The 24,997-nt window shown below is 44.0% G+C and overlaps 1 protein-coding gene across 4 annotated transcripts in view; it reads right to left on the reverse strand.

Annotated features, from left to right (window-relative positions):
* The window catches only part of TASP1 (taspase 1), a 395,076-nt gene that overhangs the window by 93,574 nt on the left and 276,505 nt on the right, over window positions 1–24,997 (reverse strand). The window contains exon 14 of one of the 4 annotated variants that reach the window (XM_021078005.1): window positions 1,145–2,289. The exons of the other annotated variants lie outside the window; for them this stretch is intronic. Within the exon in view, the coding sequence (XP_020933664.1) occupies window positions 2,275–2,289 (15 nt within the window). The 3' untranslated portion in view covers window positions 1,145–2,274. Of the gene's footprint in view, window positions 1–1,144; window positions 2,290–24,997 lie in introns of those variants that run through there. 4 annotated transcript variants of the gene reach the window in all.

A 24,997-nucleotide genomic window follows, 5' to 3' on the forward strand; every position in this document is an offset into this window, starting at 1 on the left:
TCTTTTTTTAATTTAATAGAAAGTTGAGGAAAATTTCCAGAGACTAGGCAAAGATCAAGGAAATAGAAACAAAGGGAAAGGGGGGGGCAAATTAGAGGATTAACCCAACATCCACCAACAGGAGTTGCAAAAAGAGGGAATAGAAAAAACGAGATGAGGAGTTCCCGTCGTGGCGCAGTGGTTAACGAATCCGACTAGGAACCATGAGGTTGCGGGTTCGATCCCTGCCCTTGCTCAGTGGGTTAACGATCCAGCGTTGCCGTGAGCTGTGGTGTAGGTTGCAGACGCGGCTCGGATTCTGCGTTGCTGTGGCTCTGGCGTAGGCCGGTGGCTACAGCTCCGATTCGACCCCTAGCCTGGGAATCTCCATATGCCGCGGGAGCGGCCCAAGAAATAGCAACAATAACAACAACAACAACAAAAAAGACAAAAGACAAAAAAAAAAAAAGAAAAAACGAGATGAGAGATAATGATCCAAGAAACAGTACAAGACAACTTCCCAGAACAGAAAGACAAGTGTTTTCCACTGAAAGTGTTGTCTGTGAACTCTGGACAATAAAGGATGAAAATTTTACACCAAGGTGCATAAGTGAGAAATCTCTGCAAACAAGCATGAAAAAAGAAGGTCCTAAAAGCTTCCAGGAATTAAAAACAGATCATATAGAAAAGAATGGGAATCAAAGAGTCATTATGTGAGATTCTAGATAGTCACTGAGTTATGTCATGCTTTTGCAAGCCTGAGAAAGAATAAGTTTCAACTGGAACCAGCTTCAGGAACGTGCTACCTGGGAAGTGGCATGGGGACTTGAACAGAGAAAAAGACCATATATTAGGGTTTAATGCCGTGGCCACCATTTTTTAAATCTTAACAATTTTATCTTTGAATTTGCGTTTTGTGAATGAAGTCTGATAGGACAATGGTACATGCACAGAGCTGCCTCCTGTCACCTCTTCACCCCCTGGAGTGGCTTCCTGGCTACCTGTTCCTTGACCCCCACCAAGAGACTGCTACATACACTCACCCTATGCCTGAAGAAATGTGACACTAAAATAGCAAAAAAAAAAAAAAAAAAAAAAAAAAACAACAAACAAAAAAACCACAAGAGGTTCAAAGAGAAAGGTCACAAAAGAAAGGAAAAAGCTTTTTTTTACTGATTTTTTTTGGGAGAAAAAAAGGCCTCACATTTTTATTTTGCACAGGGCCCCATGAATTATGTAGCCAGCCCTGGTTTCAATTTAGAGACTGCTTGAGAAACAAATTTTTTTGTACCTCAAAAGCTCAACTGTGAATATCACCCAATATAAAAAGAGCAGGCTCTGCTAACACTGGTTGATGTTTATAACCATGTCAGGATGGTTCCAGGGTGGACCCCTTTCCTACTTTTGGAAATTTCTTGTTCCCATATATCTTTTCTGAGCCACATTCTGACTCCAGAATAAGAGAGCTGACACTGGGCACTGGATTCACATCCAGACAATTTCTGTCCAAAAAAAAGATAGTGTCAGACAGAACTAGATTCTCCCAAGGAAATCCTTGTGTGCATTTGGGAGGTTAGTGGAGTTTTTGCCATCTGAAGTGAGGCACGTGTATTTGGAGAGTTTCTGGGGGGTCTTCGAAATTCAAGTTAAGGCAAAACCATCTCAAGGAAGATGAGACTCTGAAAATGGCCACCAAGAATTAAGAGGATTTCCTTCTCTGGGGAGTTTTAAGAGGAAAAGTGATTCCTGCTCATCTGGATGGGCACTGTTGGCACCAGAGGCAAAGGGCAGAGGGTGTGAGAAACTCAGATTTTCTAGTCTCCCCCACCTCCTGCATCTCTGATTTTCATTTTCTTAGGCACCAAGGTCACTGCCAGCAGTGAGAACAGCCAAGTCTAGACCTTGCTTTCTGAAGTAAGTACTGCTACTTGCTTCACACAGATCCACATTCCCAAAGCACTGAATTCTCCCCCCCGCTCCTCCTCACTGCCACCCCAGGAACCTCAGCCCTCACTAGATTCGTTGACCTGACAACTGCCCTTTACACAGGGATTTGTATCGTAAATTGCCACTAAGAGGCCTCTGATCTGTATCTTCCTCACAAATGTATGCTGTCGTGGTTTGCACGCAGAAGCTGGTGTCTACACATGTGGCAGGCTTGTGGCTCATCAGACAGGTTCTACGAACTTGTCCGCCAGGTGGTAACCATATTCTTTCATGCTTCTCAGGAACTTTGGTGCAATGCAATTACCTTTGACAGTTCTTGAGTGGGACAGCAATTTTCAGCAAATGTTTTCAGTAACCAGAGGCCTGAAGGAAAGGAAATGTGAGTACTTGGGTTAAGCTCTGAACGCGGCTCTGACAGCTCTTCAGCACCTCTGGGGTGTTATAAATAGGAATTCTATGGAAATTCGGGCACGTGGGATTTAATGGAAGGTTGCTGAGCAAGGCCAATGATTCCCACTGGATTTAAGGAAGAATTTGTCCCTCCACAGGATAAGAAGGTCTACCCTGGGAAAGTTCTGAGTTGCAGAATACAGGAGCATTTTCTTTCACTGGAATATCATGTTAAAGACAGCTTTTCCTCCTCCACATGAATCCCACACTGCAGACTGTGCCATTCACTCCTTGTATCTGCCTGAAATTATGGTGCTCTCAGCATTCCTCAAAGTTATCCAGGGAACTTGAAGATCAATTCACCCTACATATATTAGCTTCCAGTTTCAGGAAAAAGATACTAAGTTATCACAGGTGGGTTGTTCAAAACTGGTTCTTACAGAGTGAGAATATGAAAGCCATTTACTTCTCCAACCTAAATGTCCATCATCAGATGAATGGATAAAAAAATGTGGTACACACACACACACACACATACAGACACACACACACACAAAGGAGTACTACTCAGCCATAAAAAAGGATGAAATAATGCCATTTGTGGCAATGTGGATGGACCTAGAGATTATCACACTAAGTGTAGTAAGAAAGAGAAAGACAAATACCTCTGATATCATTTATATGTCAAATCTGAAGTATGCTGCAAATGAACTTATTTATAATATTGTTTCCTAAGACATAGAAAACAAACAAACTTACAGTTACCAAAGAGGAAAGGGAGTGAGGGAGGGATAAATTATGAGTTTGGGATTAATAGATAGCAATTACTATATATGAAATGGACAGACAAAAAGGCCCTACTGTATAGCACAGGGAACTATATTCAAGAGCCTGTAATAAACCATAATGGAAAAGAATATGAAAAAGAATATATCTGGGCTTGTATGTATAACTGAAGCACTGTGCTGTACAGCAAAAATTAACACAACATTATAAATCAACTATACTTCAATAAAAAGTAAATAATATAATATTTTTAAAAAGAAGGTCAGTTGCTTCTCCACACCCTCTCCCAACCAGCACCACACACACACACACACACACACACACACACACACACACACACACACACACACACATCAAAGACACTACAAAACAAAGTACCTACAGTCTCTAGTCATACCTCATAGGAAAAGAAAAGACCCAACTGATGCCCAAATCACCAGGTTTTAAAAGGGCTGATTGCACATGGTTGATAACTGCAGAATTCAGGGCTGGAGAGGTTGAACCTCAGGTCATGTGGTCATGACCGAGTCCCAGAGAATATACTCTGATTCACATCCTGCTGGCCTGATGGAGAGCAACACTTCCCTTTGACACACCCAAGAAAAGATCCTACCCTTTGCTCCAAGTTCATTAGCAATGTTTTACAGATAAGCTTTCTTTTGTTCTCCAGTGACTAGACACGTGATATCATCAGCTCTAAATCAATCCACATTTTCCCTTCTCCCTAAAACTGGTCTCACTGGCAAGGGAAACACCAGCTAATCCACAACATGTTGCAGGTTTTGACATCTCCAGGTGCCATCATTTGTCACTTTTTTTGTTTGTTTACCAGTCACTTTGTCAATAAAAATTATTCAGAGAACAGAATATTGATTATAAACTTTTCTTGCCAATCTCATCTCTACCAGAGTTTGACATTTGTCTTTTACCACTTTTGAACTTTTCATGTGTCTCCAAACTTTGTTCTTCCCTTTTATGTGAACTTTGGGTGGTGAACAACAGTCCCCAAAGTGAACTTGCAGAGGGTATAATAGAGAATAACTCAGTTAGACTTGGTCCTTGTTTCCTGAAAGCCGCAAGGTGGCTGAACCTTGGTGGTCAACCTTTTAAGTGTTGGACATGGATCTGCTTGACTTGAAACATAAGAAGAGACACCACAGCCAGGCAATGTGTATAATCAGGCCCTTCCCCCAACATGCCCAGATGGGGAAACAGCAGGTTAAGATCTTTTATTTGTGTACTTTTTTTTTTTCCCCCTTTTTACTGCTGGACCTGCAACATATGGAAGCTCCCAGGCTAGGGGTTGAATTGGATCTGCAGCTGCTGTCCTAATCACAGCTTATGGCAATGTCACTGAGCAAGGCCAGGGATCAAACCCACACCCTCAAGAACGCTATGTCATTTTTTGGTTTTTTGTTTTTGTTTTTGTTTTTTTACTGTTTTTTTAGGGTCACACCCCTGGCATATGGAAGTTCCCGGGCTAGGAGTCAGAGCTATAACTGCCAGCCTATGCCACAGCCACAGCAGCTCAGGATCCAAGCTGCATCTGGACCTACACCACAGCTCACGGCAATGCTGGATCCCCAACCTGCCAAGTGAGGCCAAGTATCAAACCTGCATCCTCATGGATACTGGTTGGATTCATTTCTGGCGAGCCACAACAGAAACTCCTGATTACTTTTAAAATAATAGCCCTTGGTCAATTTCTTTCTTACTATAAAACAAGAAATATGTCTGTTACCTAAATATCAGGAAGTACAAGGAAGCAAAAAAGTTTTGAAAAATGAAATATTCAAATTTCTTTAGTGGGATCAGTATTGGTTAAAGAGTCCCCCCCTTTCTCACTGGGATATCTCTACCACAGAGTCTGAAGAAGTTAAATATTATCTAGACTCCTTTACAACTTAGCAGGTCATATGTCACATTTTTAGCTGATGAGACCTAACTAGGAAAAAAGCAAAACAAAACTCCTGAGGGAATTTCTGGGAAAACTCTGGATTTCCCCATCTTCCTCCACTGATTGGAGCTGCAGCGTCTCTCTTAGATCCTGAGACCATCAGCAGGAGGATGAAAGCCCATAGATTAAGGGAGACAGGGTAGACACCTGGGTGTCACTGAGCAACTGAACCAATACCAGCAAGCTCCCACCTCCAGACTTCACCTCAAGTGAGAAGCTAACAGCCTGTTTACGTAAGCCGCTTTAATTGCACTTTCTGATATATGTGGTATTCCTAAATGATAACACCCAATCATCTGGAAAAAGCTCCATTTTAACTGGATTCACTGTTCGAAGGGCTTTGCTTTTATTTAGTTAGTTAGTTACTTTGGTTGAATATCCCATTACCACATGGTTTCCATGGAAACAGGTTCAGTGTTTTATGCACTGCTATGTACTCAATACTTAGAATGGTATAAGGGCTTTCATTTTTGAAAGAGATCAAATGTATACCTTTTTGTATAATTTGACCCCAGACTTATCAAATTTTCCACTTAAATCAACTTCAGTAATAACTTTACTCTTGTAATGATAATTAGTAATAATAACTAGTGTTCTTATAGCAATTTAATTTTTATTATCTCATTACCTTTCTTTTTTCTTTTTATGGCTGCACCTGCAGCATATAAAGTTCCCAGGCTAGGGGTCAAATCAGAGCTGCAGCTGCAAGCCTACACCACAGCCCAGTAACACTGGAACTAAGCCACATCTGCAACCACACCACAGCTAGCTACAATGCCAGATCCTTAACCCACTGAGTGGACACTATGTTGAGTTCTTAACTGCTGAGCCACAATAGGAACTTCCTGTCTCAAAGAAACGAGAAAAAAAAAAAAATAAAGTAATAAAACTGAAATGCAGAAAAGATTAGTCTTCCAGGAGGTAGCTGGGATTTAAATTCAAGTAATGTGGTTGTAAATACTTCCCTCTTTCAGTCATATTATGTGCTAAGTCCCCTCCAGTGAGTTCCAACAAATACTCAAAACTACAGCTTGGAAATGAGTAAACAGGAGCTTTCCCAAGATCAATTCTAAAAGCCAGCTGAGATGTCAACCACGTTTGCAGCAAGGTTCATTCCCTAAACAGATCACCCAGGCAGACAGAGCCTAGTGGCCCTCGGGCTCATCGCTGTGCAAAGCAGGACTTGGTTCCTGCAGTGGAGTGAATGTTTGTGTCCTGCCAAATTTCCTTTGTTGAAATGAAATCCCAATGTGATGGTATTTGGAGGTGGGGCCTTTGGGAGGTAATTAGGTCGTGAGAGGGGAGCCCTGATGAGTGGAATGAGTTATAAGAAGAAGCCAGGGAGCTAGTGAGCTTTCTTTTCTGCCAAGAGAGGGTACAGTGGGAAGAGAGCCATCTGCAAACCAGGAAGAGGGCTGTCCCCAAGAAACCAACCCTGCTGATGCTCCAATCACGGACTTTCAGCTACAGACCTGTGAGGAATAAGAGCTAGGGTTTAAGCCATCCAGTTCGTGGTATATTGTTATAGTACCCTGAGCTGAGACTCTTCCCAAAATGTCATCATGGAACCAGAGAATAAGCATGCTCACTTTTCCCAGTCCTCTATAAATAGGATGCTTTCATCTTTCCTTTTCAAATACCTTTCACTTTTTTGAGTGAGAACACCTCAAAATGGGTTTTTAAATATATGAGCCCATTTTTTTTTAATAGCACAGTAATTAAGGAAGTGGCCTTTGGGGAGTTCCCACTGTGGCTCCGTGGCAACAAACCTGACAAGTATCAATGACGATGTGGGTTCCATCACTAGCCTTGCTCAGTGGATTAAGGATCCAGCGTTGCCATGAGCTGTGGTGTAGGCTGAAGATTCAACTCAGATATGGCGTTGCTGTGGTTGTGGTACAGGCTGGCAGCTACAGCTCCAATTCCACCCCTAGGGTGAGAACTTCCATATGCCTCAGGTACAGCCATGGGGAAAAAAAAAGTGGCCTTTGTATTCACACAGAGCTGAATTCCACTCTGGATCCACTACTTATGAGGTGTGACTTTGGACAAGTTAACTGTCTGGGAACTCAGTCCTTTTGTCTGTAAAACAAGGATAATATACTCACAATATTTCCAGAAGGGGTTGAGGATTAAATGAGATAATATGAGCTTGAGGATATGAAGCTCATTTTATGAGGATTTATGCATATTTTTAAGTTTTAATGAAGTACAGTTGATTGACCAGGTTGTAATAATTTCTGCTGTACAACAAAGTGATTCAGTTATACATGTACCCATATTTTTGATGATCTCTGTGGGCTCTTTCAATTCTATAACTTTAACAGGATCCAACTAACATTCCTTGAGGACTCACATGTGGCATTATCTGGTATGATTCTCAGAGTGACTTTGGGATCACAATCTCCATGTTACAGTGGGGAAACTGAGGCAACGAGTCTATCAGTGTCACATAGCTGGGGAGTTGATGAATTGGATCCAATTCTAAAGCTTATGTTCTTTTAATCAAAAGGAATATATCATTTTTTTCTTAAGATATCCTAACATGGTTTTAAAAATGGGAATGGTGGAGGGGAAAGGGATGGGAATGGATACGAGTATAAATAAACATCTTTCAACTCTTTCTATTAAAACTCCATCAAAAGCATCCCTCCTCTTATAACCTGGTTTGCCTGGTACTGGAGTTATTCATGGCTGATGTGCGTCTGGTGCATGTCTGTCTTTGTGGCCATCAGGGTCACTGATGCACTGAGATCTGAGTCCTAACTGGCTGTCCCACAGTTTAGCTCTTGAAAGCCACTGAACCTCAACCTTAGAATGCAGAATCATAGCTTGCATCTCAGCTTTTACTGTATAATAAGAACCCCCACGATGATTTTATTTGCTCATAATTCCGTGGGTGAGGAATCTGAGCAGTGTGTGATAGGGGTGTCTCACCTCTGCTCCATGAAATCTGGGGCTGAAGCTGGGTCTTGAGAAGTTGGTGGCTGTCTGGGACCTCATATCTATGGCCTGGATTCTGGCCCTTGGCTAGATTCCTTGATTCTTTCCACTTTTGTCTTCCTCAGTGTGCCAGTTTCAGGGCTCTGGGGGGAAACTTTCTAAGAGGACATGCTCCAGTGGGCAAGTGCTCATCAAACTTCATCTTGCTTAATGCTTGCTCATATCCCTTTGGCCAAAGGAAGTCAGATGGCCATGATGAAGGGGAGAGTAGAAGGGCATACGAGCATATCTTGTTTTCTTGCGCTTTGCTTTACTCTGTTTTGCAGATATTGCAATATTTTTAAATTAAGGTATGCACATTTTTATGACATAATGCTATTACACACTTAGGAGACTATATTATAGTGTAAATATATATTTTTTTCTTTTTAGGGTCGCATGTGCAGCAATTGGAAGTTTGCAGGCTAGGAGTCGAATCGGAGCTGCAGCTGCCACTCTACACCACAGCCACAGCAATGCCAGATCCAAGCTGCATCTGCGACCTACACCACAGCTCGTGGCAATGCCAGATCCTTAACCCACAGAGTGGGGCCAGGGATTGAACCTGCATCTTCATGAATACTAGTCAGGTTTACCACTGAGTCACAACGTGTAAACATAACTTATATGAATTGGGAAACCAAAGAATTCATTTGACTCACTTTATTATGATATTCACTTTTTAGCGGTGGCCTGGTACTAAACCTGCAATATCTCCAAGGTGAGCCTACATCTACTGGGAGGCTTTGTTCACTGGGGGCACCAGTAACCAGGGTAACAGTCTAACACGGGCCAAGTAGCAGGAGAAGGTGATGAGAAACTAAGGCAAAGTATAATTATCAAAGACATCAACCTCTGATCATTGCTATCTGTACTTTCCAGAAAATCAGGTTTTGAGAAAGATAGAGGCAGTGGTCTAAAGCAGTGAAATAATAATAGACATGCTATAATAATAATAAAATGATAGTAATTGTTTGGCATAATTCCTTGTGCCAAACTTTATGAGAAATCCTATATAAGTGTTATTCCTTACCCATCTCTATTAAGCTAGTGCCATGATCCCATTTTGCAGGTGAGAAAATGGAAGTTGAGAAAAATTAAACCATGTGCCTAAGATCATGGCTCTGGGGAAGAGTGGAGGCAGGATTTGAACCCACATCCATCTGACTCTAAGGCCAGGGAGCTAATCCACTAGGCAAACTGCCCAACTACGGGACCAGTACTGAACATGTCAGAAGATCTGAATCTGAGTCTTCAATCTGCACTTTCTATGTGACTTTTTTATTTTCCTTTTAAGGGCCGCACCCAAGGCATGTGGAAGTTCCCGGGCTAGGGGTCCAATCGGAGCTGCTGCTGCCGGCCTGCACCACAGTCTCAACAATGCCAGATTCAAGCCATATCAGTGACCTACACTGCAGCTCATGGCAACACCAGATCCTTAACCCACTGAGTGGGGGCCAGGCATCGAACCCGTATTCTCATGGATACTAGTCAGGTTCGTTACCACTGAGCCACAATGGGAAACTCTCCCTATGTGACTTTAAGCAAGTGATGTGTTCTGCTTGAACGCTGCCTGTAAAATTAGGGTTGATGATAAGGCAAAAGAGATGATGTGAAAATGAAAAAGTTGAGCAAACAGCCAGGACAACCTCCTCTTCCAAAGTTTCTTTCTCTTACCTCCTTCTTCTCTCCACCCTCTTCCTGTGATGGACTGAGCTGCTATACCAGGTGCTTCTGCTCCATAACAAACCACCCCGAAACTTAGTGGCTTCAGACAACCACCATCATCATTTAGTATTTTGTTATTTTGCAGAATTCTATGGTGGGTTGGATGGTTCTCATCTAGTTGGCTTGATGAGACTCTCCCCCGTGTCTATGACCTAATGGGGGGATGGGGTCAGGTGGGGGCCAGCTGTTCTAGAATGGCTATGATCACATGTCAGGGGTTGGATGGTTGTGAGTCAGGAAATAGGGTGATGAGCCACACACCTCAACCTCCGGCAGGCTGTCTGGGACTTGTTCACGTGCTGGTCCCAGGAGAATGAGAGAAAATTTATGAAACCCCCAAGCCCAGGCTCACAGCTGGCACGTGCTCTCCCTCCACCACATTCTATTAGTTGACGAAGTGAGTCACTGTCCAGCCCAGACGCAGCAGGTAAGGAAACAGACTCCACCCAGATGAGAGGAGCTCAAAGTCACATGCACAGCTAGGAAGGGTGTGTGGTCGTTTTGACCATCAGTGACCACACTCAGCCAGTTTTTCTGGAGCCAAATGTGTGCGCCAGCCTTCTCGAGTTCTCTCTGCCCTCAAACCCAGACAGTTTGTTTTTCCAGCAGGGCAGAGATTGCAGGTCTGGATGGCGTTTTTGTGTTTGTGTTTGTTTTGACTTGTAGCTATTTCCAGGATGTTTCTCTCTGAAAGGAAAATGGCTCAGTTCTGTCAGCCCTGTTTATTAAGATGAGCAGTGACAGAGCATGGCTTTGTGGTCAGAGGTCCTGGCACCTGGGGCGGAGTCAGCAGAGACTGAGACAGGCTCTTGGAGTCCTGGAAACATACTTTCAAAATAAGATGATGGTATCCTTCCGAGGTGCTTGGAGCTGTCTGTTGGCCAGGGTTTTGAGAGCCAAAATCTTGACTCGTGTCCCCAGCCCTGCCTGGGTGACAAGGCAGGTTCACCTTGCCAGCTGGTTGGAGGGACTCCTGGCCTGAGGAATCTATGGAACTCTCGGTCCTCAGATGACAATGTCTGGTTCTCGCTTCCTCTGTTTTCAAGATTGGAGATAGCACAGCAATTCAGACAGTGGCAGAGGGCCTTAGAATGTCCCTTTGATGGAATCACCCACGGCCCCCTCTGAAGAAGGATGAGAGGGGTCACATGCTCCCGACAGGGTCCTCCTGATGGGTGTGCATGCTGAGGGCAGGTGCATGCCCAGTTTGGGTCACTTCTCACCATCTGGGGCTGGGACAAGGAGGACCTAGAGGGGAAAATCACTCTCATGCACTTTTCTGGCAGAACTTCTAAGAACAGGGCCCGCTCTGGAGGAACTCTTGCAACACAGCTGAGATGCTGCAGGGACATGGAAGGGTCACAGGGGTAGTAGGGGTCCAACATCCCTCCCCAGCCTCTCTTCCCTCAGGTGGAGTCAGGCATGGTGGCATTCCTAAGTGAGTGGGCAAATGAGAAACTTCCCCTGCCCACACGTAGGTATTAAACGAGGTCCGGCAGGAAGCCAGTATCAGATCTGCCTGGAGGCTACATGGGGAAGCCAGAACCTCCACCCAAACCAGCCATGGACACCTCACTCCACCCCCATTCTCCCAGGAGCACAGAGGTTCAGTGGCACCTGCGGGAGGCACAGCATGGCTCTGGGAAAACGGCCTGCTGGGCTTCATCCCCAAGTACTCGTTTTCTGGCTCCGAGAAGATGCCAGGTTCATTTCTCACCCACAGGAAAGTCTCCAAATCTGAAAACCAAGGAGGCTCCCCACACCGTACCTGGACCAGGGCAAACACAATAGAAACCCATCGATTTCTTTCTGTGTTTTCTCCCTGCTGGCTCCAGCACCATGGCCTGGGGACAGCAGATCTGGGCCAAGCAAGGTTGGTTCCTGCCCCACTTCATTAGCAAGTTCTGATCGGAGGCTGGTCCAGCCCTGTCCTGAGAGGCGCCCCCCACCAACACACACCCATCGGATTTTCTTGTTCCCTCCATGAACAACCCCTCCTCACACTCATGCCCTTTCCTTTCCCCTGTGACTCTGGTTGCCAGGCACCTCCTAGCAGATGGTTGCAGTCAGCCTGGAGGAAGAGAGAAACTAAGGGACCCTGAGGATGAGGATCCATTCCTGCAGGATCCAGAACCCGGGAGGGTTCCCAAGCCCCATGACAGCCCCGTCTCTGAGAGCCACCATGAGAACCTGGTGAGCCTCGCCCAGGAGCTTTGCCCATTTCATAGCATCACCCACTTCGGAATGTTCTCACTTTAGCCCTTCTGCTTGGGAACATCCTACTCCTTCCTTTTCTCAACTGTTCCACCCAGGTTGATTCCATCTTTCTTTGTGTTTTGAAGAATATCCTCTCTTCTGGTATCCAGTGGACAATTTGATTGTGTGATGTGAGCAGGAATCTGGCCCTGAGAGGGAGAAGCATAACTTATGAAGGCTGGAAAGTACCCTTGGTCTTGACCTCAAGAGCCTGGTGGGGAATCTGGGGAGGTCTTCAAGTCTACAGTGTCTGGAATACACACACACACATGCCTGCCCAGACTGGATCCCCAAAGTTCCCTTCAACACAACATTTAGAGTTAGACTTTTCAGATTCTAATAAAAGGGTTCAATTAAACTAAGTAAATGGAGGCAGAGGGGATGGTTAGTTTCTATGTGAAGGGAAGGGAAGCTGAGAGAGAAGAGACGGGGGAGATGCTTCACTGAATATCAGAGATTTCAGGATTTAGCAGACAGATCTGCCAGTAGACATCTCTGTGTCCAGGGGAGGTTTTCTGGAATGAAATCTTTACTGTTTTCTTTTTTCTTTTCTTTTCTTATATTTTCTGGCCTCCACATGCAGCAGCTTGATGTGGATCTACTCCCAGACCAGGGAGTGGACCTCAGGCTGCAGAAGTAAAAGCACAGAATCCTAACCATTAGACCACCAGGGACCTCCCAAGCTTTATTCTTTCAACCGTCTCTTGGCTATACTTGGTAACATCTGGTCTCCTGGGAGGAAATGCAAGGTTAGCCCATGGGGTCGACACCAAGTGTGAGCGAGGATGTCCCCTGAGGCCAAGCCCTCAAGTATCTTTTTTTCTCCTACTGTCTCCCCAGGGTGTGGGCTTCTCCACACACCCCACAGCCCTCTCCATCTGCGCTGGCCCTGCATTCACCCTGCTCCAGGTTCTCTCTGCAGCTGACATGACACAAGGGCCGTGGCAGGCCCAGGAAACAGCTTCAGCACCTCCAAGCTTCCTTTGGCTAGAGGTGCAGCAGGGGCACTAAGTCTCCCAAGATTCTACTGCACTCAAATCCACATAAGGCAATCAGGCCTCACCAGATGGGCACATCCAGTCAAACCACCCTCGCCCACTCCCAGTCCATGCAGCAGCCCCCCCCACCCCCGGGTATCATGCATATTTCCACTCATTCACAGAGCTGGACGCCTGGAACCTGCCCTGCTTCTCTCTTTGAAAATCCGGTGAAAATGTGTGAGTTGTTGCCTTTCCATCTTTTTGAAATTATAAAGACATTTATCACCACATTACAGAAAATGAAGAAACTGCAATTAAAATGTTTATTTCTCTTTCTGTTTAGTCCTTATTGGTACACATATAGGTTTTCCTTCTTCGGATTCTTTTCCGTTCTGGTTTATTACAGGACCTTGACTCTAGGTCCCTGTGCTGGACAGGAGGACCTTGTTGTTTATCCATCCCGCATATCATAGTTTGCCACTGTTAATCCCAAACTCCTAACTTATCCCTCTCCCACCCTTTTTCCCCTTTGATAACCATAAGTTTTGTTTTCTAGTCCAGGAGTCTCTGTTTTTTTCAGTAAATTTATTTGTGAGGGGTTTTTTGCTTATATAGCAGTAATCAGAATGTAGGGAATTCTATTGACTGACTTATTCTCCGCTTGAGCTGTACTTTGTGACCCGTGAGGCCTCTGGGCCCTGGAATCCACCCATGGCAGGATGGGGGCCAGGAGCTGCTCAAGGGCTGACCCTGCACTCCTTGTCCTTGACCTCCACAGGGAGAGATAAATTGCCTTCCTGAGCTGAACATCCTGGTGTATCTAGTGTCAGGGCTCTGGCCCTGCACCCTGGCGAGTCTGCCTTTTGCAAGAGGGAGGTTGAGCACGCTCCTTCTCCCAGTGGGTGATGCAAAGCCGGTGCTTCACAGAACAGAGCCGTCAGTGTCTCTGGAGGATGGACCTTGGCACCGGGTTCAGAGTGGGTGGAACACTGGGTTTTTGTTAGTGCGCCAAGCCCATCGGTTCCACAGTTTCCACAAACCCAGCGGTTTTTCCTGACGCTGCCAGAGGTTGGGAGGGGGCGGCTGGGGCTGTGGAGCAGGACCCCAGGGACCAACCCCCCTCACTGCCACAGCCTCCTTGGTGCCTAGTCAGTTTCTTCCCATGCAAACACTCAGCTCCCTCCCTAACCTAAAAAAAAAAAAAAAAAAAAAAAAAACACGAATGAAGAGTGGGACTGTTTGGCCAACACGCTGGCTAAGAGAAACTTTGGAGGCGGCTCAAGGGCTACTGCCTTTCGATGGGGGCCATGCTTGCAAACACAAATATTAAGCTTGGCAATCTGGCTGTCTCCCGATTCCCAACTTAGACAGCGCTTTGGAGGCGGGGGTCAGGTTGAAGTTGGGGAAGAGAGAGATGAAGAAGAAAGATACAGAATCTGCTGCAACAAAGTGAGCTTCTGATTTCTAGATAGTATTTCACTGGTACCTGTGTTTAACTCCCACCCTTAAAATGTTACTTTTAGGAGTTCCTGTCCTGGTGCAGTGGTTAACGAATCCGACTAGGAACCATGAGGTTGTGGGTTCGATCCCTGGCCTTGCTCAGTGGGTTAAGGATCTGGCGTTGCTGTGAGCTGTGGTGTAGGTTGCAGACACAGCTCGGATCCCGCGTTGCTGTGGCTCTGGCGTAGGCTGGCAGCTACAGCTCCGATTCGACCCCTAGCCTGGGAACCTCCATATGCCACAGGAGCGGCCCAGGAAATGGCCAAAAGACAAAAGAAAAAAAAAAAAGTTACTTTTAAAAGCTACTTTTCTGGGAACCTCTAGAACAGATTGTGTGGGTGCATCTCAGCAGCTCCTCCTTATGGGGTCCTCAGGCTGGAGATGCGAAAATGACATTGTCAGTGCCTGAATTCTTGGAAGATGGATAACTCACCCCCCACAACCCAAGACTGGCCGCTGTGGGCATCCACTTCCTAAAGGCTGAGGATTTATGCTGCACCTGTGTCTTATGTATTCTTTTCTGGGCTGGGCAGCAGGGACAGCTCCAAGAATAGATGGGGTGGGAAGAGGGGGGCTCAGGAAAAGCCAAAGTTTATTACACTCACAGATCCTGGAGACAGAAAGCACGGCATCCACAAAGGGCCACGTGGGAAGGACACCAGGGAGGTCACCAGGAGGCAGAAGACAGGAATGGGAGAGTATGTTCGGGTCATGGCCTTTATTGGGGATCCCACTGGGAAGGCGAGGCAGGGCAGGGTAATGTTTAGGATTGGCTGGTTTGTTTGTTGTTGTTGTTTTGGTGGATTTGGGGCTTTATGGGTGGTCCCTAGTGGCCAGCACCTGGCCCTGGCCATGGCATGACTGAGGCAGAGGAATATGACCTCCTGGGGTGCAGGGGCCACACAACAGGGAGAGCTCTGGTTTGGTTAGTCTGCACATTAAGGGCATGTTCCTGGCTCAGTCCTGTGCTGCCTCTAAGAAATGGCTAGCCTGGGGAGGGGCAGTCAGGAAGATTTTTCTAAGATGGCAAAACATGATATACAGAAAATTGCAAATGTTTACAATACATGACAACTTTCTCCAGTTGAGATCACAGCCAATGAAAATGGACCTGACCTTAGAGGGGATGCCAAATCTGGAAGATGACAGAGTTCTGTGCACAGCACGGTGCTGGCAACAAAGCATATGTGGGTGTGCCAGGGGTTAAGTGTACCCAGCATTGGGAGAGAAGAGTCTTACCCAGGATGTCAGAGAAAAACCCACATCCAGGGCTCAAGCCTTTGAAACCCGGGGCCCCAGATTTTAGCAGTCATCTGGGCTTCAAAGAAGCTAGAAAAATATGCAGCGCATCTGTTATGTTGCCCTTTCTTCATGTATGCCCCAGTTATCTTAGCTCCTCCAGCTATATGTCATTTAGGGTCCCCTTCCCAAAGGGCATTACAATACACGCCATTTGAACCAATGCAATAATTTGCCCTTAGGCAATCATCAGGTACGAATGTCCAATTCTAACCTCTTAGATGCTCACAAGCATTCATAAAAGAAGCTTGAAAACAACAAAAGTCAAAAGTGAAAAGAGAATTGGTTAAAAACACATGTATAAGTGAGAAATGCGCAGCCTTTTAAAATTATGTCTTAGGAGTTCCTATCGTAGCTCAGCAGAAACGAATCTAACGAGCATCCACGAGGACGCAGGTTCAATTCCTGGCCTCAATCTGTGGGTGAAGGATCCAGCGTTGCCATGAGCTGTAGTGTAGGTCACAGAGGCAGCTCAGATCCCGCATTGCTGTGGCTGTGGTGCAGCTACAGCTCTGATTCGACCCCAGCCTAGGAATCTCCATATGCCAAGGGTGCGGCCCTAAAAAGATAAATAAATAAATAATAAAATTATGTCTTAAATAAATTAATGTGAGAAGTGTTGCTATGGTAACTGAAAAGGGTTACAAAACAGTATGTTCAGTGTGATATCAAAAAGGTTGTAAAATGGGAGTTTCAGTTGTGGCTCAATGGGTTAAGAACCCAACTAGAATCCATCAGGATGAGGTTTGGATCCCTGGCCTTGCTCAGTGGGTTAAGGATCTGGCATTGCTGTGGTGTAGGTCACAGACACAAGGCTCAGATCCCAAGTGGCTGTGGCTGTAGTGTAGGTCAGCAGCTGCACCTCCAATTTGACCCCTATCCTGGGAACTTCCAAATGCCATAGGTGCAGCCTTTAAAAGAAAAAAAAAAAAGTTTGTAAAACATTGTGTACAGTGTGACACTGTTTTTGGTTAAACTATGATATATATATATATATATTTCATAGAAAGGAAACTCTATGTATCAGAGTACTTCTTTGCCTGTTCCTCACATTCCTGCCAACTTTGTGGCTTTCTCAACAGATCTGGAGAGGCAGCGCCCAGCCTTCGCACCGACCCTCCAACCTGGACAGAGTGGCTTATCTCAGTTGCCCTAATTGGTGCACAAAACCCTAAAACAGGACCTCTCCCTTTCCTGGCCTCTCAGACCTGCTCCTTCATGTGCTGCAGGCTTGCTTCCTACCTCAGACAGGGCCAGCCAGGCCCCCTCTTTCTGCCCCCTGCTTCTCTGATTGCTCTGGATGAATGAAACCAGTCAGGCTCGCTTGAGGTCTGCTTGCCTCAACCTGAATAATTAATAAGGCTGATAAATTTTATTCCATTTGGCTGCATTCCTTGTGATTGTAAGCATCAACCAGGCCCCCAAAGGAGAAATGGGTGAATTGTAGAATCCAGTCAACGAACCCCAACTTGAACCTGGAATGGCCTCAGGCAGCTAGAGCCTAGGAGACAGGCAATGCCAGGAGTCATTTGGGGTGTTCCATTGGGAGTGGGCAATAGGAAGGGAATTCCTGTTGGCATCAAGGAGGGTCGGGGGTGGAGGCTAGAGACCCTTCTAAACACTCCACCATGCACAGGACAGCCCTCCACAACACAAATCCATCCTCTGCACCTGTCTGCCATGCCAATGTTGGGAAACTCTGGTCCTAAGGATGCATTTAGAAGTGTTGAAACCACTTGTCTACTATTTTCTATATTCCCTCATTTATCTACTGTAGCTCTATGTTGCGTTAGTAGCAGGGAGGAAAAAAAAAAAAGAATAAAACAAAGTTACTTTAAATGTTAAAATAAAGTGGCCGTATGACACTTAGGATTTGAAGAATGGATGAATGATGGAAGGGAAAATATGACTTCTGGAAAAAGGATGGCTAAGGCCATGAACTTCTTGGAGCAGGGATATCTATATTTTAAAAAAATTTATTAAAGTGTAAATGATTTACAACATTGTCAGATGTCTCTAGTTTGTATGACTGTGTATACCGAGCACTAGCTAGGTAGCTGGCACATGGGAGATGCCGCGTAATTGTGGGTGGATGGATGGAGTCTCAGCATCACCAAGAACACTTCAGTATCTTATCATAATCATTTTGCAGTAAATACACATTTCAAATCATCAGACTGTACCCCTTAAACAATGCTACATGTCAATAGTATCTCAACACAGCTAGAGAAAAATAGGTGAAAAAAAAAAGATAAAGTGGCTGTAACACATCAAAGTTCAGGTGTGGCCACATCTTGGAGACAATTTATTGATGAAAATAAAATCCTGGTTCCTGAAAACAGCTCTGGTCACTCCTTGGAAGGCCCCTGAGAATAGAAATCATGCCTGGGAGGCAGCAAAATTGGATTTGATAGAGTCCTTTCATGGTTGTCCATTACTAGTAAAAAAAACTTGGTAAGTCAAACCATCCCTAGGGGACTGGGGATTTTGCGTTGGCTTGTTTTTTTTTGTTTTTGTTTTTTTTTCTTTTTGCTCAAATAGAGTGAATTTTTAGCTACTGACACAGATGTATGGGTGGATAGTGCAAGTCAGAGAGCATGTAGTTCTGGCTCCATTGGTTTATTATGACTGGTCGGTCCTAATTAAAAGACTCCCTTTGTCTTGTCTTTGGGACTTCCGGACATGGCACTCGGGTTTTATTTTTGGCTCTGAGGATCAGTGTTTCTTCCTGTTTTATTGCCAGATTAATGACATAATGCATGTAAGCAAAGGCAACCCATGAGGACTATTTTCTCACCTTCCTTCTTACTTCCTAGGACAATTCTGGCCCCACAGCAGATCAAGCGCCACCTCCTGCATGTTGGTATTTTTGACAGTCCTCAATTAGAGGGGTGCAGTTAACTTCAGCCTGTCATTTGTGTGGGCTAAGCTGTTTGTAACATCCTTAAGGGGTCAGCCAGTGGTGGGAGGACCGTTTTCCTATAAACAAATGAAGGAACCTCTATGTCTGGAAGACACCAGCTGTGGTTTGGTTCCAGGGGCCTTTTAAGGAGGCAAAACTGTCAGCCCACTTCTTCCTTGGCTGCAAAAGCCATCTCACTACCAGGACTGATGCTTCTCCCTTCCTTCATCAGAAGCCCCTGACCGTAGAGGCCTCTGGACCACAGAGATGTCTGGTTCCAGCTCCATTTCATCATACTGGTACTAAAGCTGTAACATTTACCACCAAGTTACTCTGTGGAAGAACTTATTCCAGGAGGTTGCTGGGTATGAAGTCATAAATCCTTGAGAAGACCAAGGAAAGTTGGTTTTGATTTTAGAATAGTTAACGTTTCACAAAGACCATGTCACTGAAACCACTTTTGCCATAAGACTATTTCATTGGGAAAGTATTGATTCAAAAGGCCCTATGGTTAGAGGCATGGGAGGGAAAACATGCAGATTAAAAAAAGAAGAAGAAGAAGAAGAAAACATGCAAGTAATCCAGAAGGAGTTTAAATCAGGAAGACAAAAATGAAAAAGAAGAGGACCAGAAAAATCCAGCTTTGTTTTACATGACTTGAAATTTTTGTCTGATTTTTCAATAGGTTGTTACCAAACCCCTGATAGTGGAAGGAAGTTTCTGCTCATTTACATAGAAGATGATAGTCTATGTAGAAATTTGCAAAGAATATACTCATTTATTAGGAGTAATAAATTAGTTTATCAAGGTCACAGGATACAAAATTAACATTTGAAAAAATCAATCATATTTCTATATACTATTAGCAATAAATTTTTTAAAAAATATAGGAGTTCCCATTATGGCTTAGCAGTAATGAACCTGACTACTGTCCATAAGGATGCGGGTTCAATCCCTGGCCCCTGCTCAGTGGGTTAAGGATCTGCCATTGCCACGAGCTGTGATGTAGGTGGCAGTCATGGCTCAGATCTGGTGTTGTGGCTGTGGCACAGGCCGGCAGCTGGAGCTATGATTCAACCCCTAGTTTGGGAACTTCCATATGCCATATATGCAGCATATATATATACACACACACATATATATTCACATATATATAGTTTAAATAGCTCCAAAAATGACATAATTATGTAGATATCTAAGAAAAGAGCAGAATCCATATGATAAAAATTATCAGTGAAGATCATCAAGGAAGATCTAAGTAGATGGAGAGACATACCACATCCATGGGTTGAAAGACTCAACATAGTTAAAATGTTAACTTTTCTCAAAATTATCTAAGGATTTGACTAAATTCCAATCTCAATCCCATTATGATTGTCTTTTGTACATATACACTAGCTCTAAAATGTACATGGAAAAGCAATTAGAACAGTAAAAGCAACTTTGGAAAAGAATAATAAAATTGGAGAAATTACACTATACAATTTTAAGATATTAAGAACAGTGATCAGAACATTCAATTTCTTTTTTTTTTCTTTTTTTTTTTTTTTTTTTTGTATTTTTAGGGCCACACCCATGGCATATAGGGGTTCCCAGGCTAGGGGTCTAATTAGAGCTACAGCTGCCGGCCTACGCTAGAGTCACAACAACACCAGATCCGAGCTTTGTTTGTGACCTACACCACAGCTCACGGCAACACTGGATCCTTTAACCCACTGAGCGAGGCCAGGGATCGAACCGGAAACCTCATGGTTCCTAGTCAGATTCGTTTCTGCTGCGCCACGACAGGAACTCCAGGACCTTCAAAATTTTAAACTTTTGCTCTGTAAAAGACACTACTAAGAGAGTGGAAAGCAAGTTAAAGACTGGGAGAAATATTTGCAAATCACACATTTGACAGAAAACATATAAACAGAATATATAAACAATTCTCAAAACTCGATAGTAATAAATGAGACAACCTAATTTTTAAATGGGCAAAAAATTTGAACCTCTCCAAAGAAAATATAAAGATGGTAAATAAGCACATGAAAAGAAGCAAAACATAATTAGCCGTTAAGGAAGTGCAAATTAAGACCGCAATAAGTGGTACATTAGAATGGAAAAAACAAAAAAGACAATACCAAGTGTTGACAATCATGCAGAGCTACTGGATACAGTGCTGTTTGCAATGCGAAATAGTATAGCCACTGAGAAATTGTTCAGAGGTTTTCATAAAATCAAGCATACATTTAACATGTGACACAGCAAACCTACTCCTGGACATTTATCTTAGAGAAATAAAAACATATTCACACAGAAACCTGGTCACAGACATTTTAGCAGATTTATTCATAAACTCCAAAAACTGGAAATAACTAAGATGTCTTTCAGTGGACATTTACAAACAATCAACAAACTATGGTACAATCGTTAACATGCTATTCAGCATTGAGGAGGGTACATGCAACAAATTGGATGACTTTTTTTTTTCCCTCAGGGCCACACCTGCGGCATATGGAGGTTCCCAGGCTAGGGGTCCAATCCGAGCTGTAGCCGCTGGCGTACGCCACAGCCACAGCAATGCGGGATCTGAGCTGCATCTGCAACCTACACCACAGCTCATGGCCATGCCAGATCCTTAACCCACTGAGAGAGACCAGGAATCGAACCCAAAACCTCTTCGTTCCTAGTTGGATTCATTTCCACTGCGCCATGATGGGAACTCCAAATTGGATGACTCTTAAAGACACTAAGCCATGCAAAAGAAGACAGTCTCAAAAGGTTACATATTATATGATGCCATCTAGGCTACATTCTTGAAAAAGTAAAACAATTGAAACAGACAATAGGTTAGTGGTTGTTTGGAGTGGTGAGAGGGTTTGCCTCTAAAGAAATAGCATGTGGGAATTTGGGGCGTATGGAAATGTTCTGTATCATGATCATGATAATAGTTACTTTTATCTGTACTTTTATTAAAACTCAGAACTGTACACACAAGTACCAATTTTATAGTATGTTAATTTAAAAACTCTTTTTAAAGGATTCTTAAAATTTAAAAGTAGGCGGAGTTCCCATCGTGGCACAGCAGAAATGAATCCGACTAGGAACCATGAGGTTGCAGGTTCGATCCCTGGCCTCGCTCAGTGGGTTAAGGATCCAGCGTTGCCGTGAGCTGTGGTGTAGGTCAAAGACGAGGCTCAGATCTGACATGGCTGTGGCTGTGGCATAGGCCGTCAGCAACAGCTCTGATTAGACCCCTAGACTGGGAACCTCCATATACCACGGGTGAGGCCCTAGAAAGAAAAAAAAAAGACAAAAAAAAAAAATTAAAGTAGGCTTTATACAGATACTGAGTCATTATGTGGTACACCTGAAATTAATGCTTTGTGTCCACTATGTCTCAATACAAAATGATTTGGCTTTATGTAATCATAGAATAGTACTAAGAGAATATTTGGAAATGAAAATGTTTTATATTTGTGGTATTCAACGCTGTAGCCACAAGTCACAGGTGACTAGAAAGCATGTAAAATGTGGCTAGTGAGTGACAGTAAACTTTCAAAAAATTAACTTTAAATAGGCAAACACAGCTAGCAGCTACTATGTTGAGCAGTATGGTTACAAAACACTGGAATTGCTATGTTGTGTTCCAGATCTTATCCAACTTGCCTAGATGTAGAAAACAGGAATATCTAGAATGACGAAAAAAAAAACCAAAATTCATAACGTATATCTCACTGAGAATGCATTGTAAGAAAGAACCCATACATTTAAAATACGGAGTTTCTGTCATGGCTGAGTGGTTAACAAATCCAGCTAGTTTCCATGAGGACAAAGGTTTGATCCCTGGCATTGCTCAGTGGGTTAAAGGATTCAGCATTGCCGTGAGCTGTGGTGTGGGTTGCAGACCTGGCTTGGATCCCGTGTTGCTGTGGCTGCAGCAGAGGCCAGCGGCTGTAGCTCTGATTCAACCCCTAGCCTGGGAACTCCCATAGGCTGTGGATGTGGCCCTAAAAAGACAAAAAATACAAAATAAAATAAAACAAAATAAGATGGCTAAAAAATTTTTAATAGGTAAATGAAACCTTTTAGAAAGTAGAACAGATAGAAAAATATTTTCCTTAAATAGTGATAAGATAAAAGTCCTGGGGAATTAATCTAGGAGACCCACGGTCCAAATAATGGTTATTCCAGAGATTTAGAGAAAAGAGAAGGAAGAAAATTATTAAATAAATAATAAAAGAAAACTTCCATAATTAAAGAAAATGCCTTGAAATTGAAAGAGGCCACTGAGTGACCAGTATTCTGAGGTTCACTAAAATAAAGAGAAGATCCTAAAATATATCCCAGAGTGGAAGGAAGAACATCAGTTTCAGAGGTTTGGAAATGAAATTTGCTTCGGACCAATTGTTGCAATATGTGTGCTAGAAGCAGGGAGGACTTAAGGCTCAACCAGGAATCTATGTACAGCCAAATTATAAATATTTGTAAGAGGGAGAATAAAGACATTTCAGACACATCCCTGAACTGAAAAATAATTGCCTCCATGTGCCCTTTCTTAGGAAACCACTAGAGAAGATGATCCTAGAAAAGGAGAGAGTTACCTAAGAAAGTAGAAGAAACAGGACCTCCAGAAAAAAGGAGGTCACAAGGTGATGGCGGAGAAAAATTCGGGGATGACAACTGTGCAGCAGCCCCAAAGACTGTATCAAAACAGGAGAACAAAAGGGGCCTGGCAGGGAGTCTCCGGGGCAGGGGGGTGGGGGGGGGGAAGGAGACTAGATAAATTATCAGATACGTTTGAGCTTTGGGGGGAAAAAACTATCAATAGACATTAACACATCTGATGGAGAAAATTGAACCATATGTAATAGGGTAAACCGTATTTGCCAATCATGGGAGTATAAACAGTGACAATTGGTTTAGCTAAAAATTGTGGTGTAGTTATGAGAACAGGGAGAAAGGAAAGGGAGTGTCTAAAGCCCTTGTGTCTTTACTCAACATAGCAGGAGCCAAATACGGAGCCTAATACGAAAAAATCCTGAAAGAGTATGAGCAAATGGAGATAAATTCCAGAAGAAACAGTTGAAAGAGATGAAGGTCTTGGGCAGTAGGACTTGAGGGTAGAAAGGATAAGGCTCCTGCTACTTGGGAGCAGATTATTTAATTTTAAAATTGTGTCCATATATTTTATGGAAGAAAAATCTTTTAAAAGAGGAGAGAGGAATTATGGTTGCTGGGCTATAGATCAGAGAGCAAAGATGCAGTCACTGAAGGGAACCATAAATTGTAGCACCATCAACTTCCTAAAGGTCCCCTTCTGCACACACGGCCCCCAGATGATGGGACCTGTATTGCGAAAGAGAAGAGAAGGAAAGCCATGCCCAGGCTCCACCCTCCCTTTTGGAAAATACTTGGCTCAGCTCACAATACTGGGTCTCTGTTTCATGATGTTTGCTAGACTGTACCCTTTTGGAGGTGAGATGTTTACCTTCCAGGGCCAGAACATTTCCTCCATCCTTACCTGCCATACATGTGGCTGAGGAATTGCAAGAGCCCCAGCTTGCTTCCACCAACACTGGTTTGTCAAGACTTGTCTGCAAATTATTGTCGTGTGATGGTGATAGTGCCTTTGGAATGCTTATGGACTTGCTTTGTCTTCCACTTCCCACCAGGTGAATGGCTCATGATGTAATAAAGGGCCCGATTGATCAGCAGGGAAATGACAACTTAGCTACACTTGACTGCTTCAGTGTAACACTTTCTGCTCTCCTTCCTCCTAACCTTCCAGTCCTATTTATCTTGGTCAGGGAAACCCCCCATCCTCAAAGAGTCCTATGGAGACCTCACTGTTCCTCACATTGGCAGCAAAGTCACCATATTGATACCATGTGCAAACTTGCTTAAAACTCCACCACTAGTGCTCCCTAAATGATGAGACCTCCTTACATTCATCTGCTGTTATACTAATATGCTGTTGGCACTTCCTCTCACTCTTCATTCCCACTGCGTTTTTGACAGGAAGCTAATGTTTTGTCTTATAAGCAACCATAAATCAAAAATAACAAAAAAACAAAAACAAAAACAGAGTTCTTGTCGTGGCACAGTGGTTAACCAATCTGACTAGGAACCATGAGATCGCGGGTTTGGTCCCTGCCTTTGCTCAGTGGGTTAACGATCCGGCGTTGCCATGAGCTGTGGTGTAGGGTGCAGACACGGCTCGGATCCCACGTTGCTGTGGCTCTGGTGGGGGCCAGTGGCTACAGCTCCGATTCAACCCCTAGCCTGGGAACCTCCATATGCCTCGGG

Source organism: Sus scrofa, chromosome 17 (assembly GCF_000003025.6).
Source record: "Sus scrofa isolate TJ Tabasco breed Duroc chromosome 17, Sscrofa11.1, whole genome shotgun sequence".
Lineage (NCBI taxonomy): Eukaryota > Metazoa > Chordata > Mammalia > Artiodactyla > Suidae > Sus > Sus scrofa.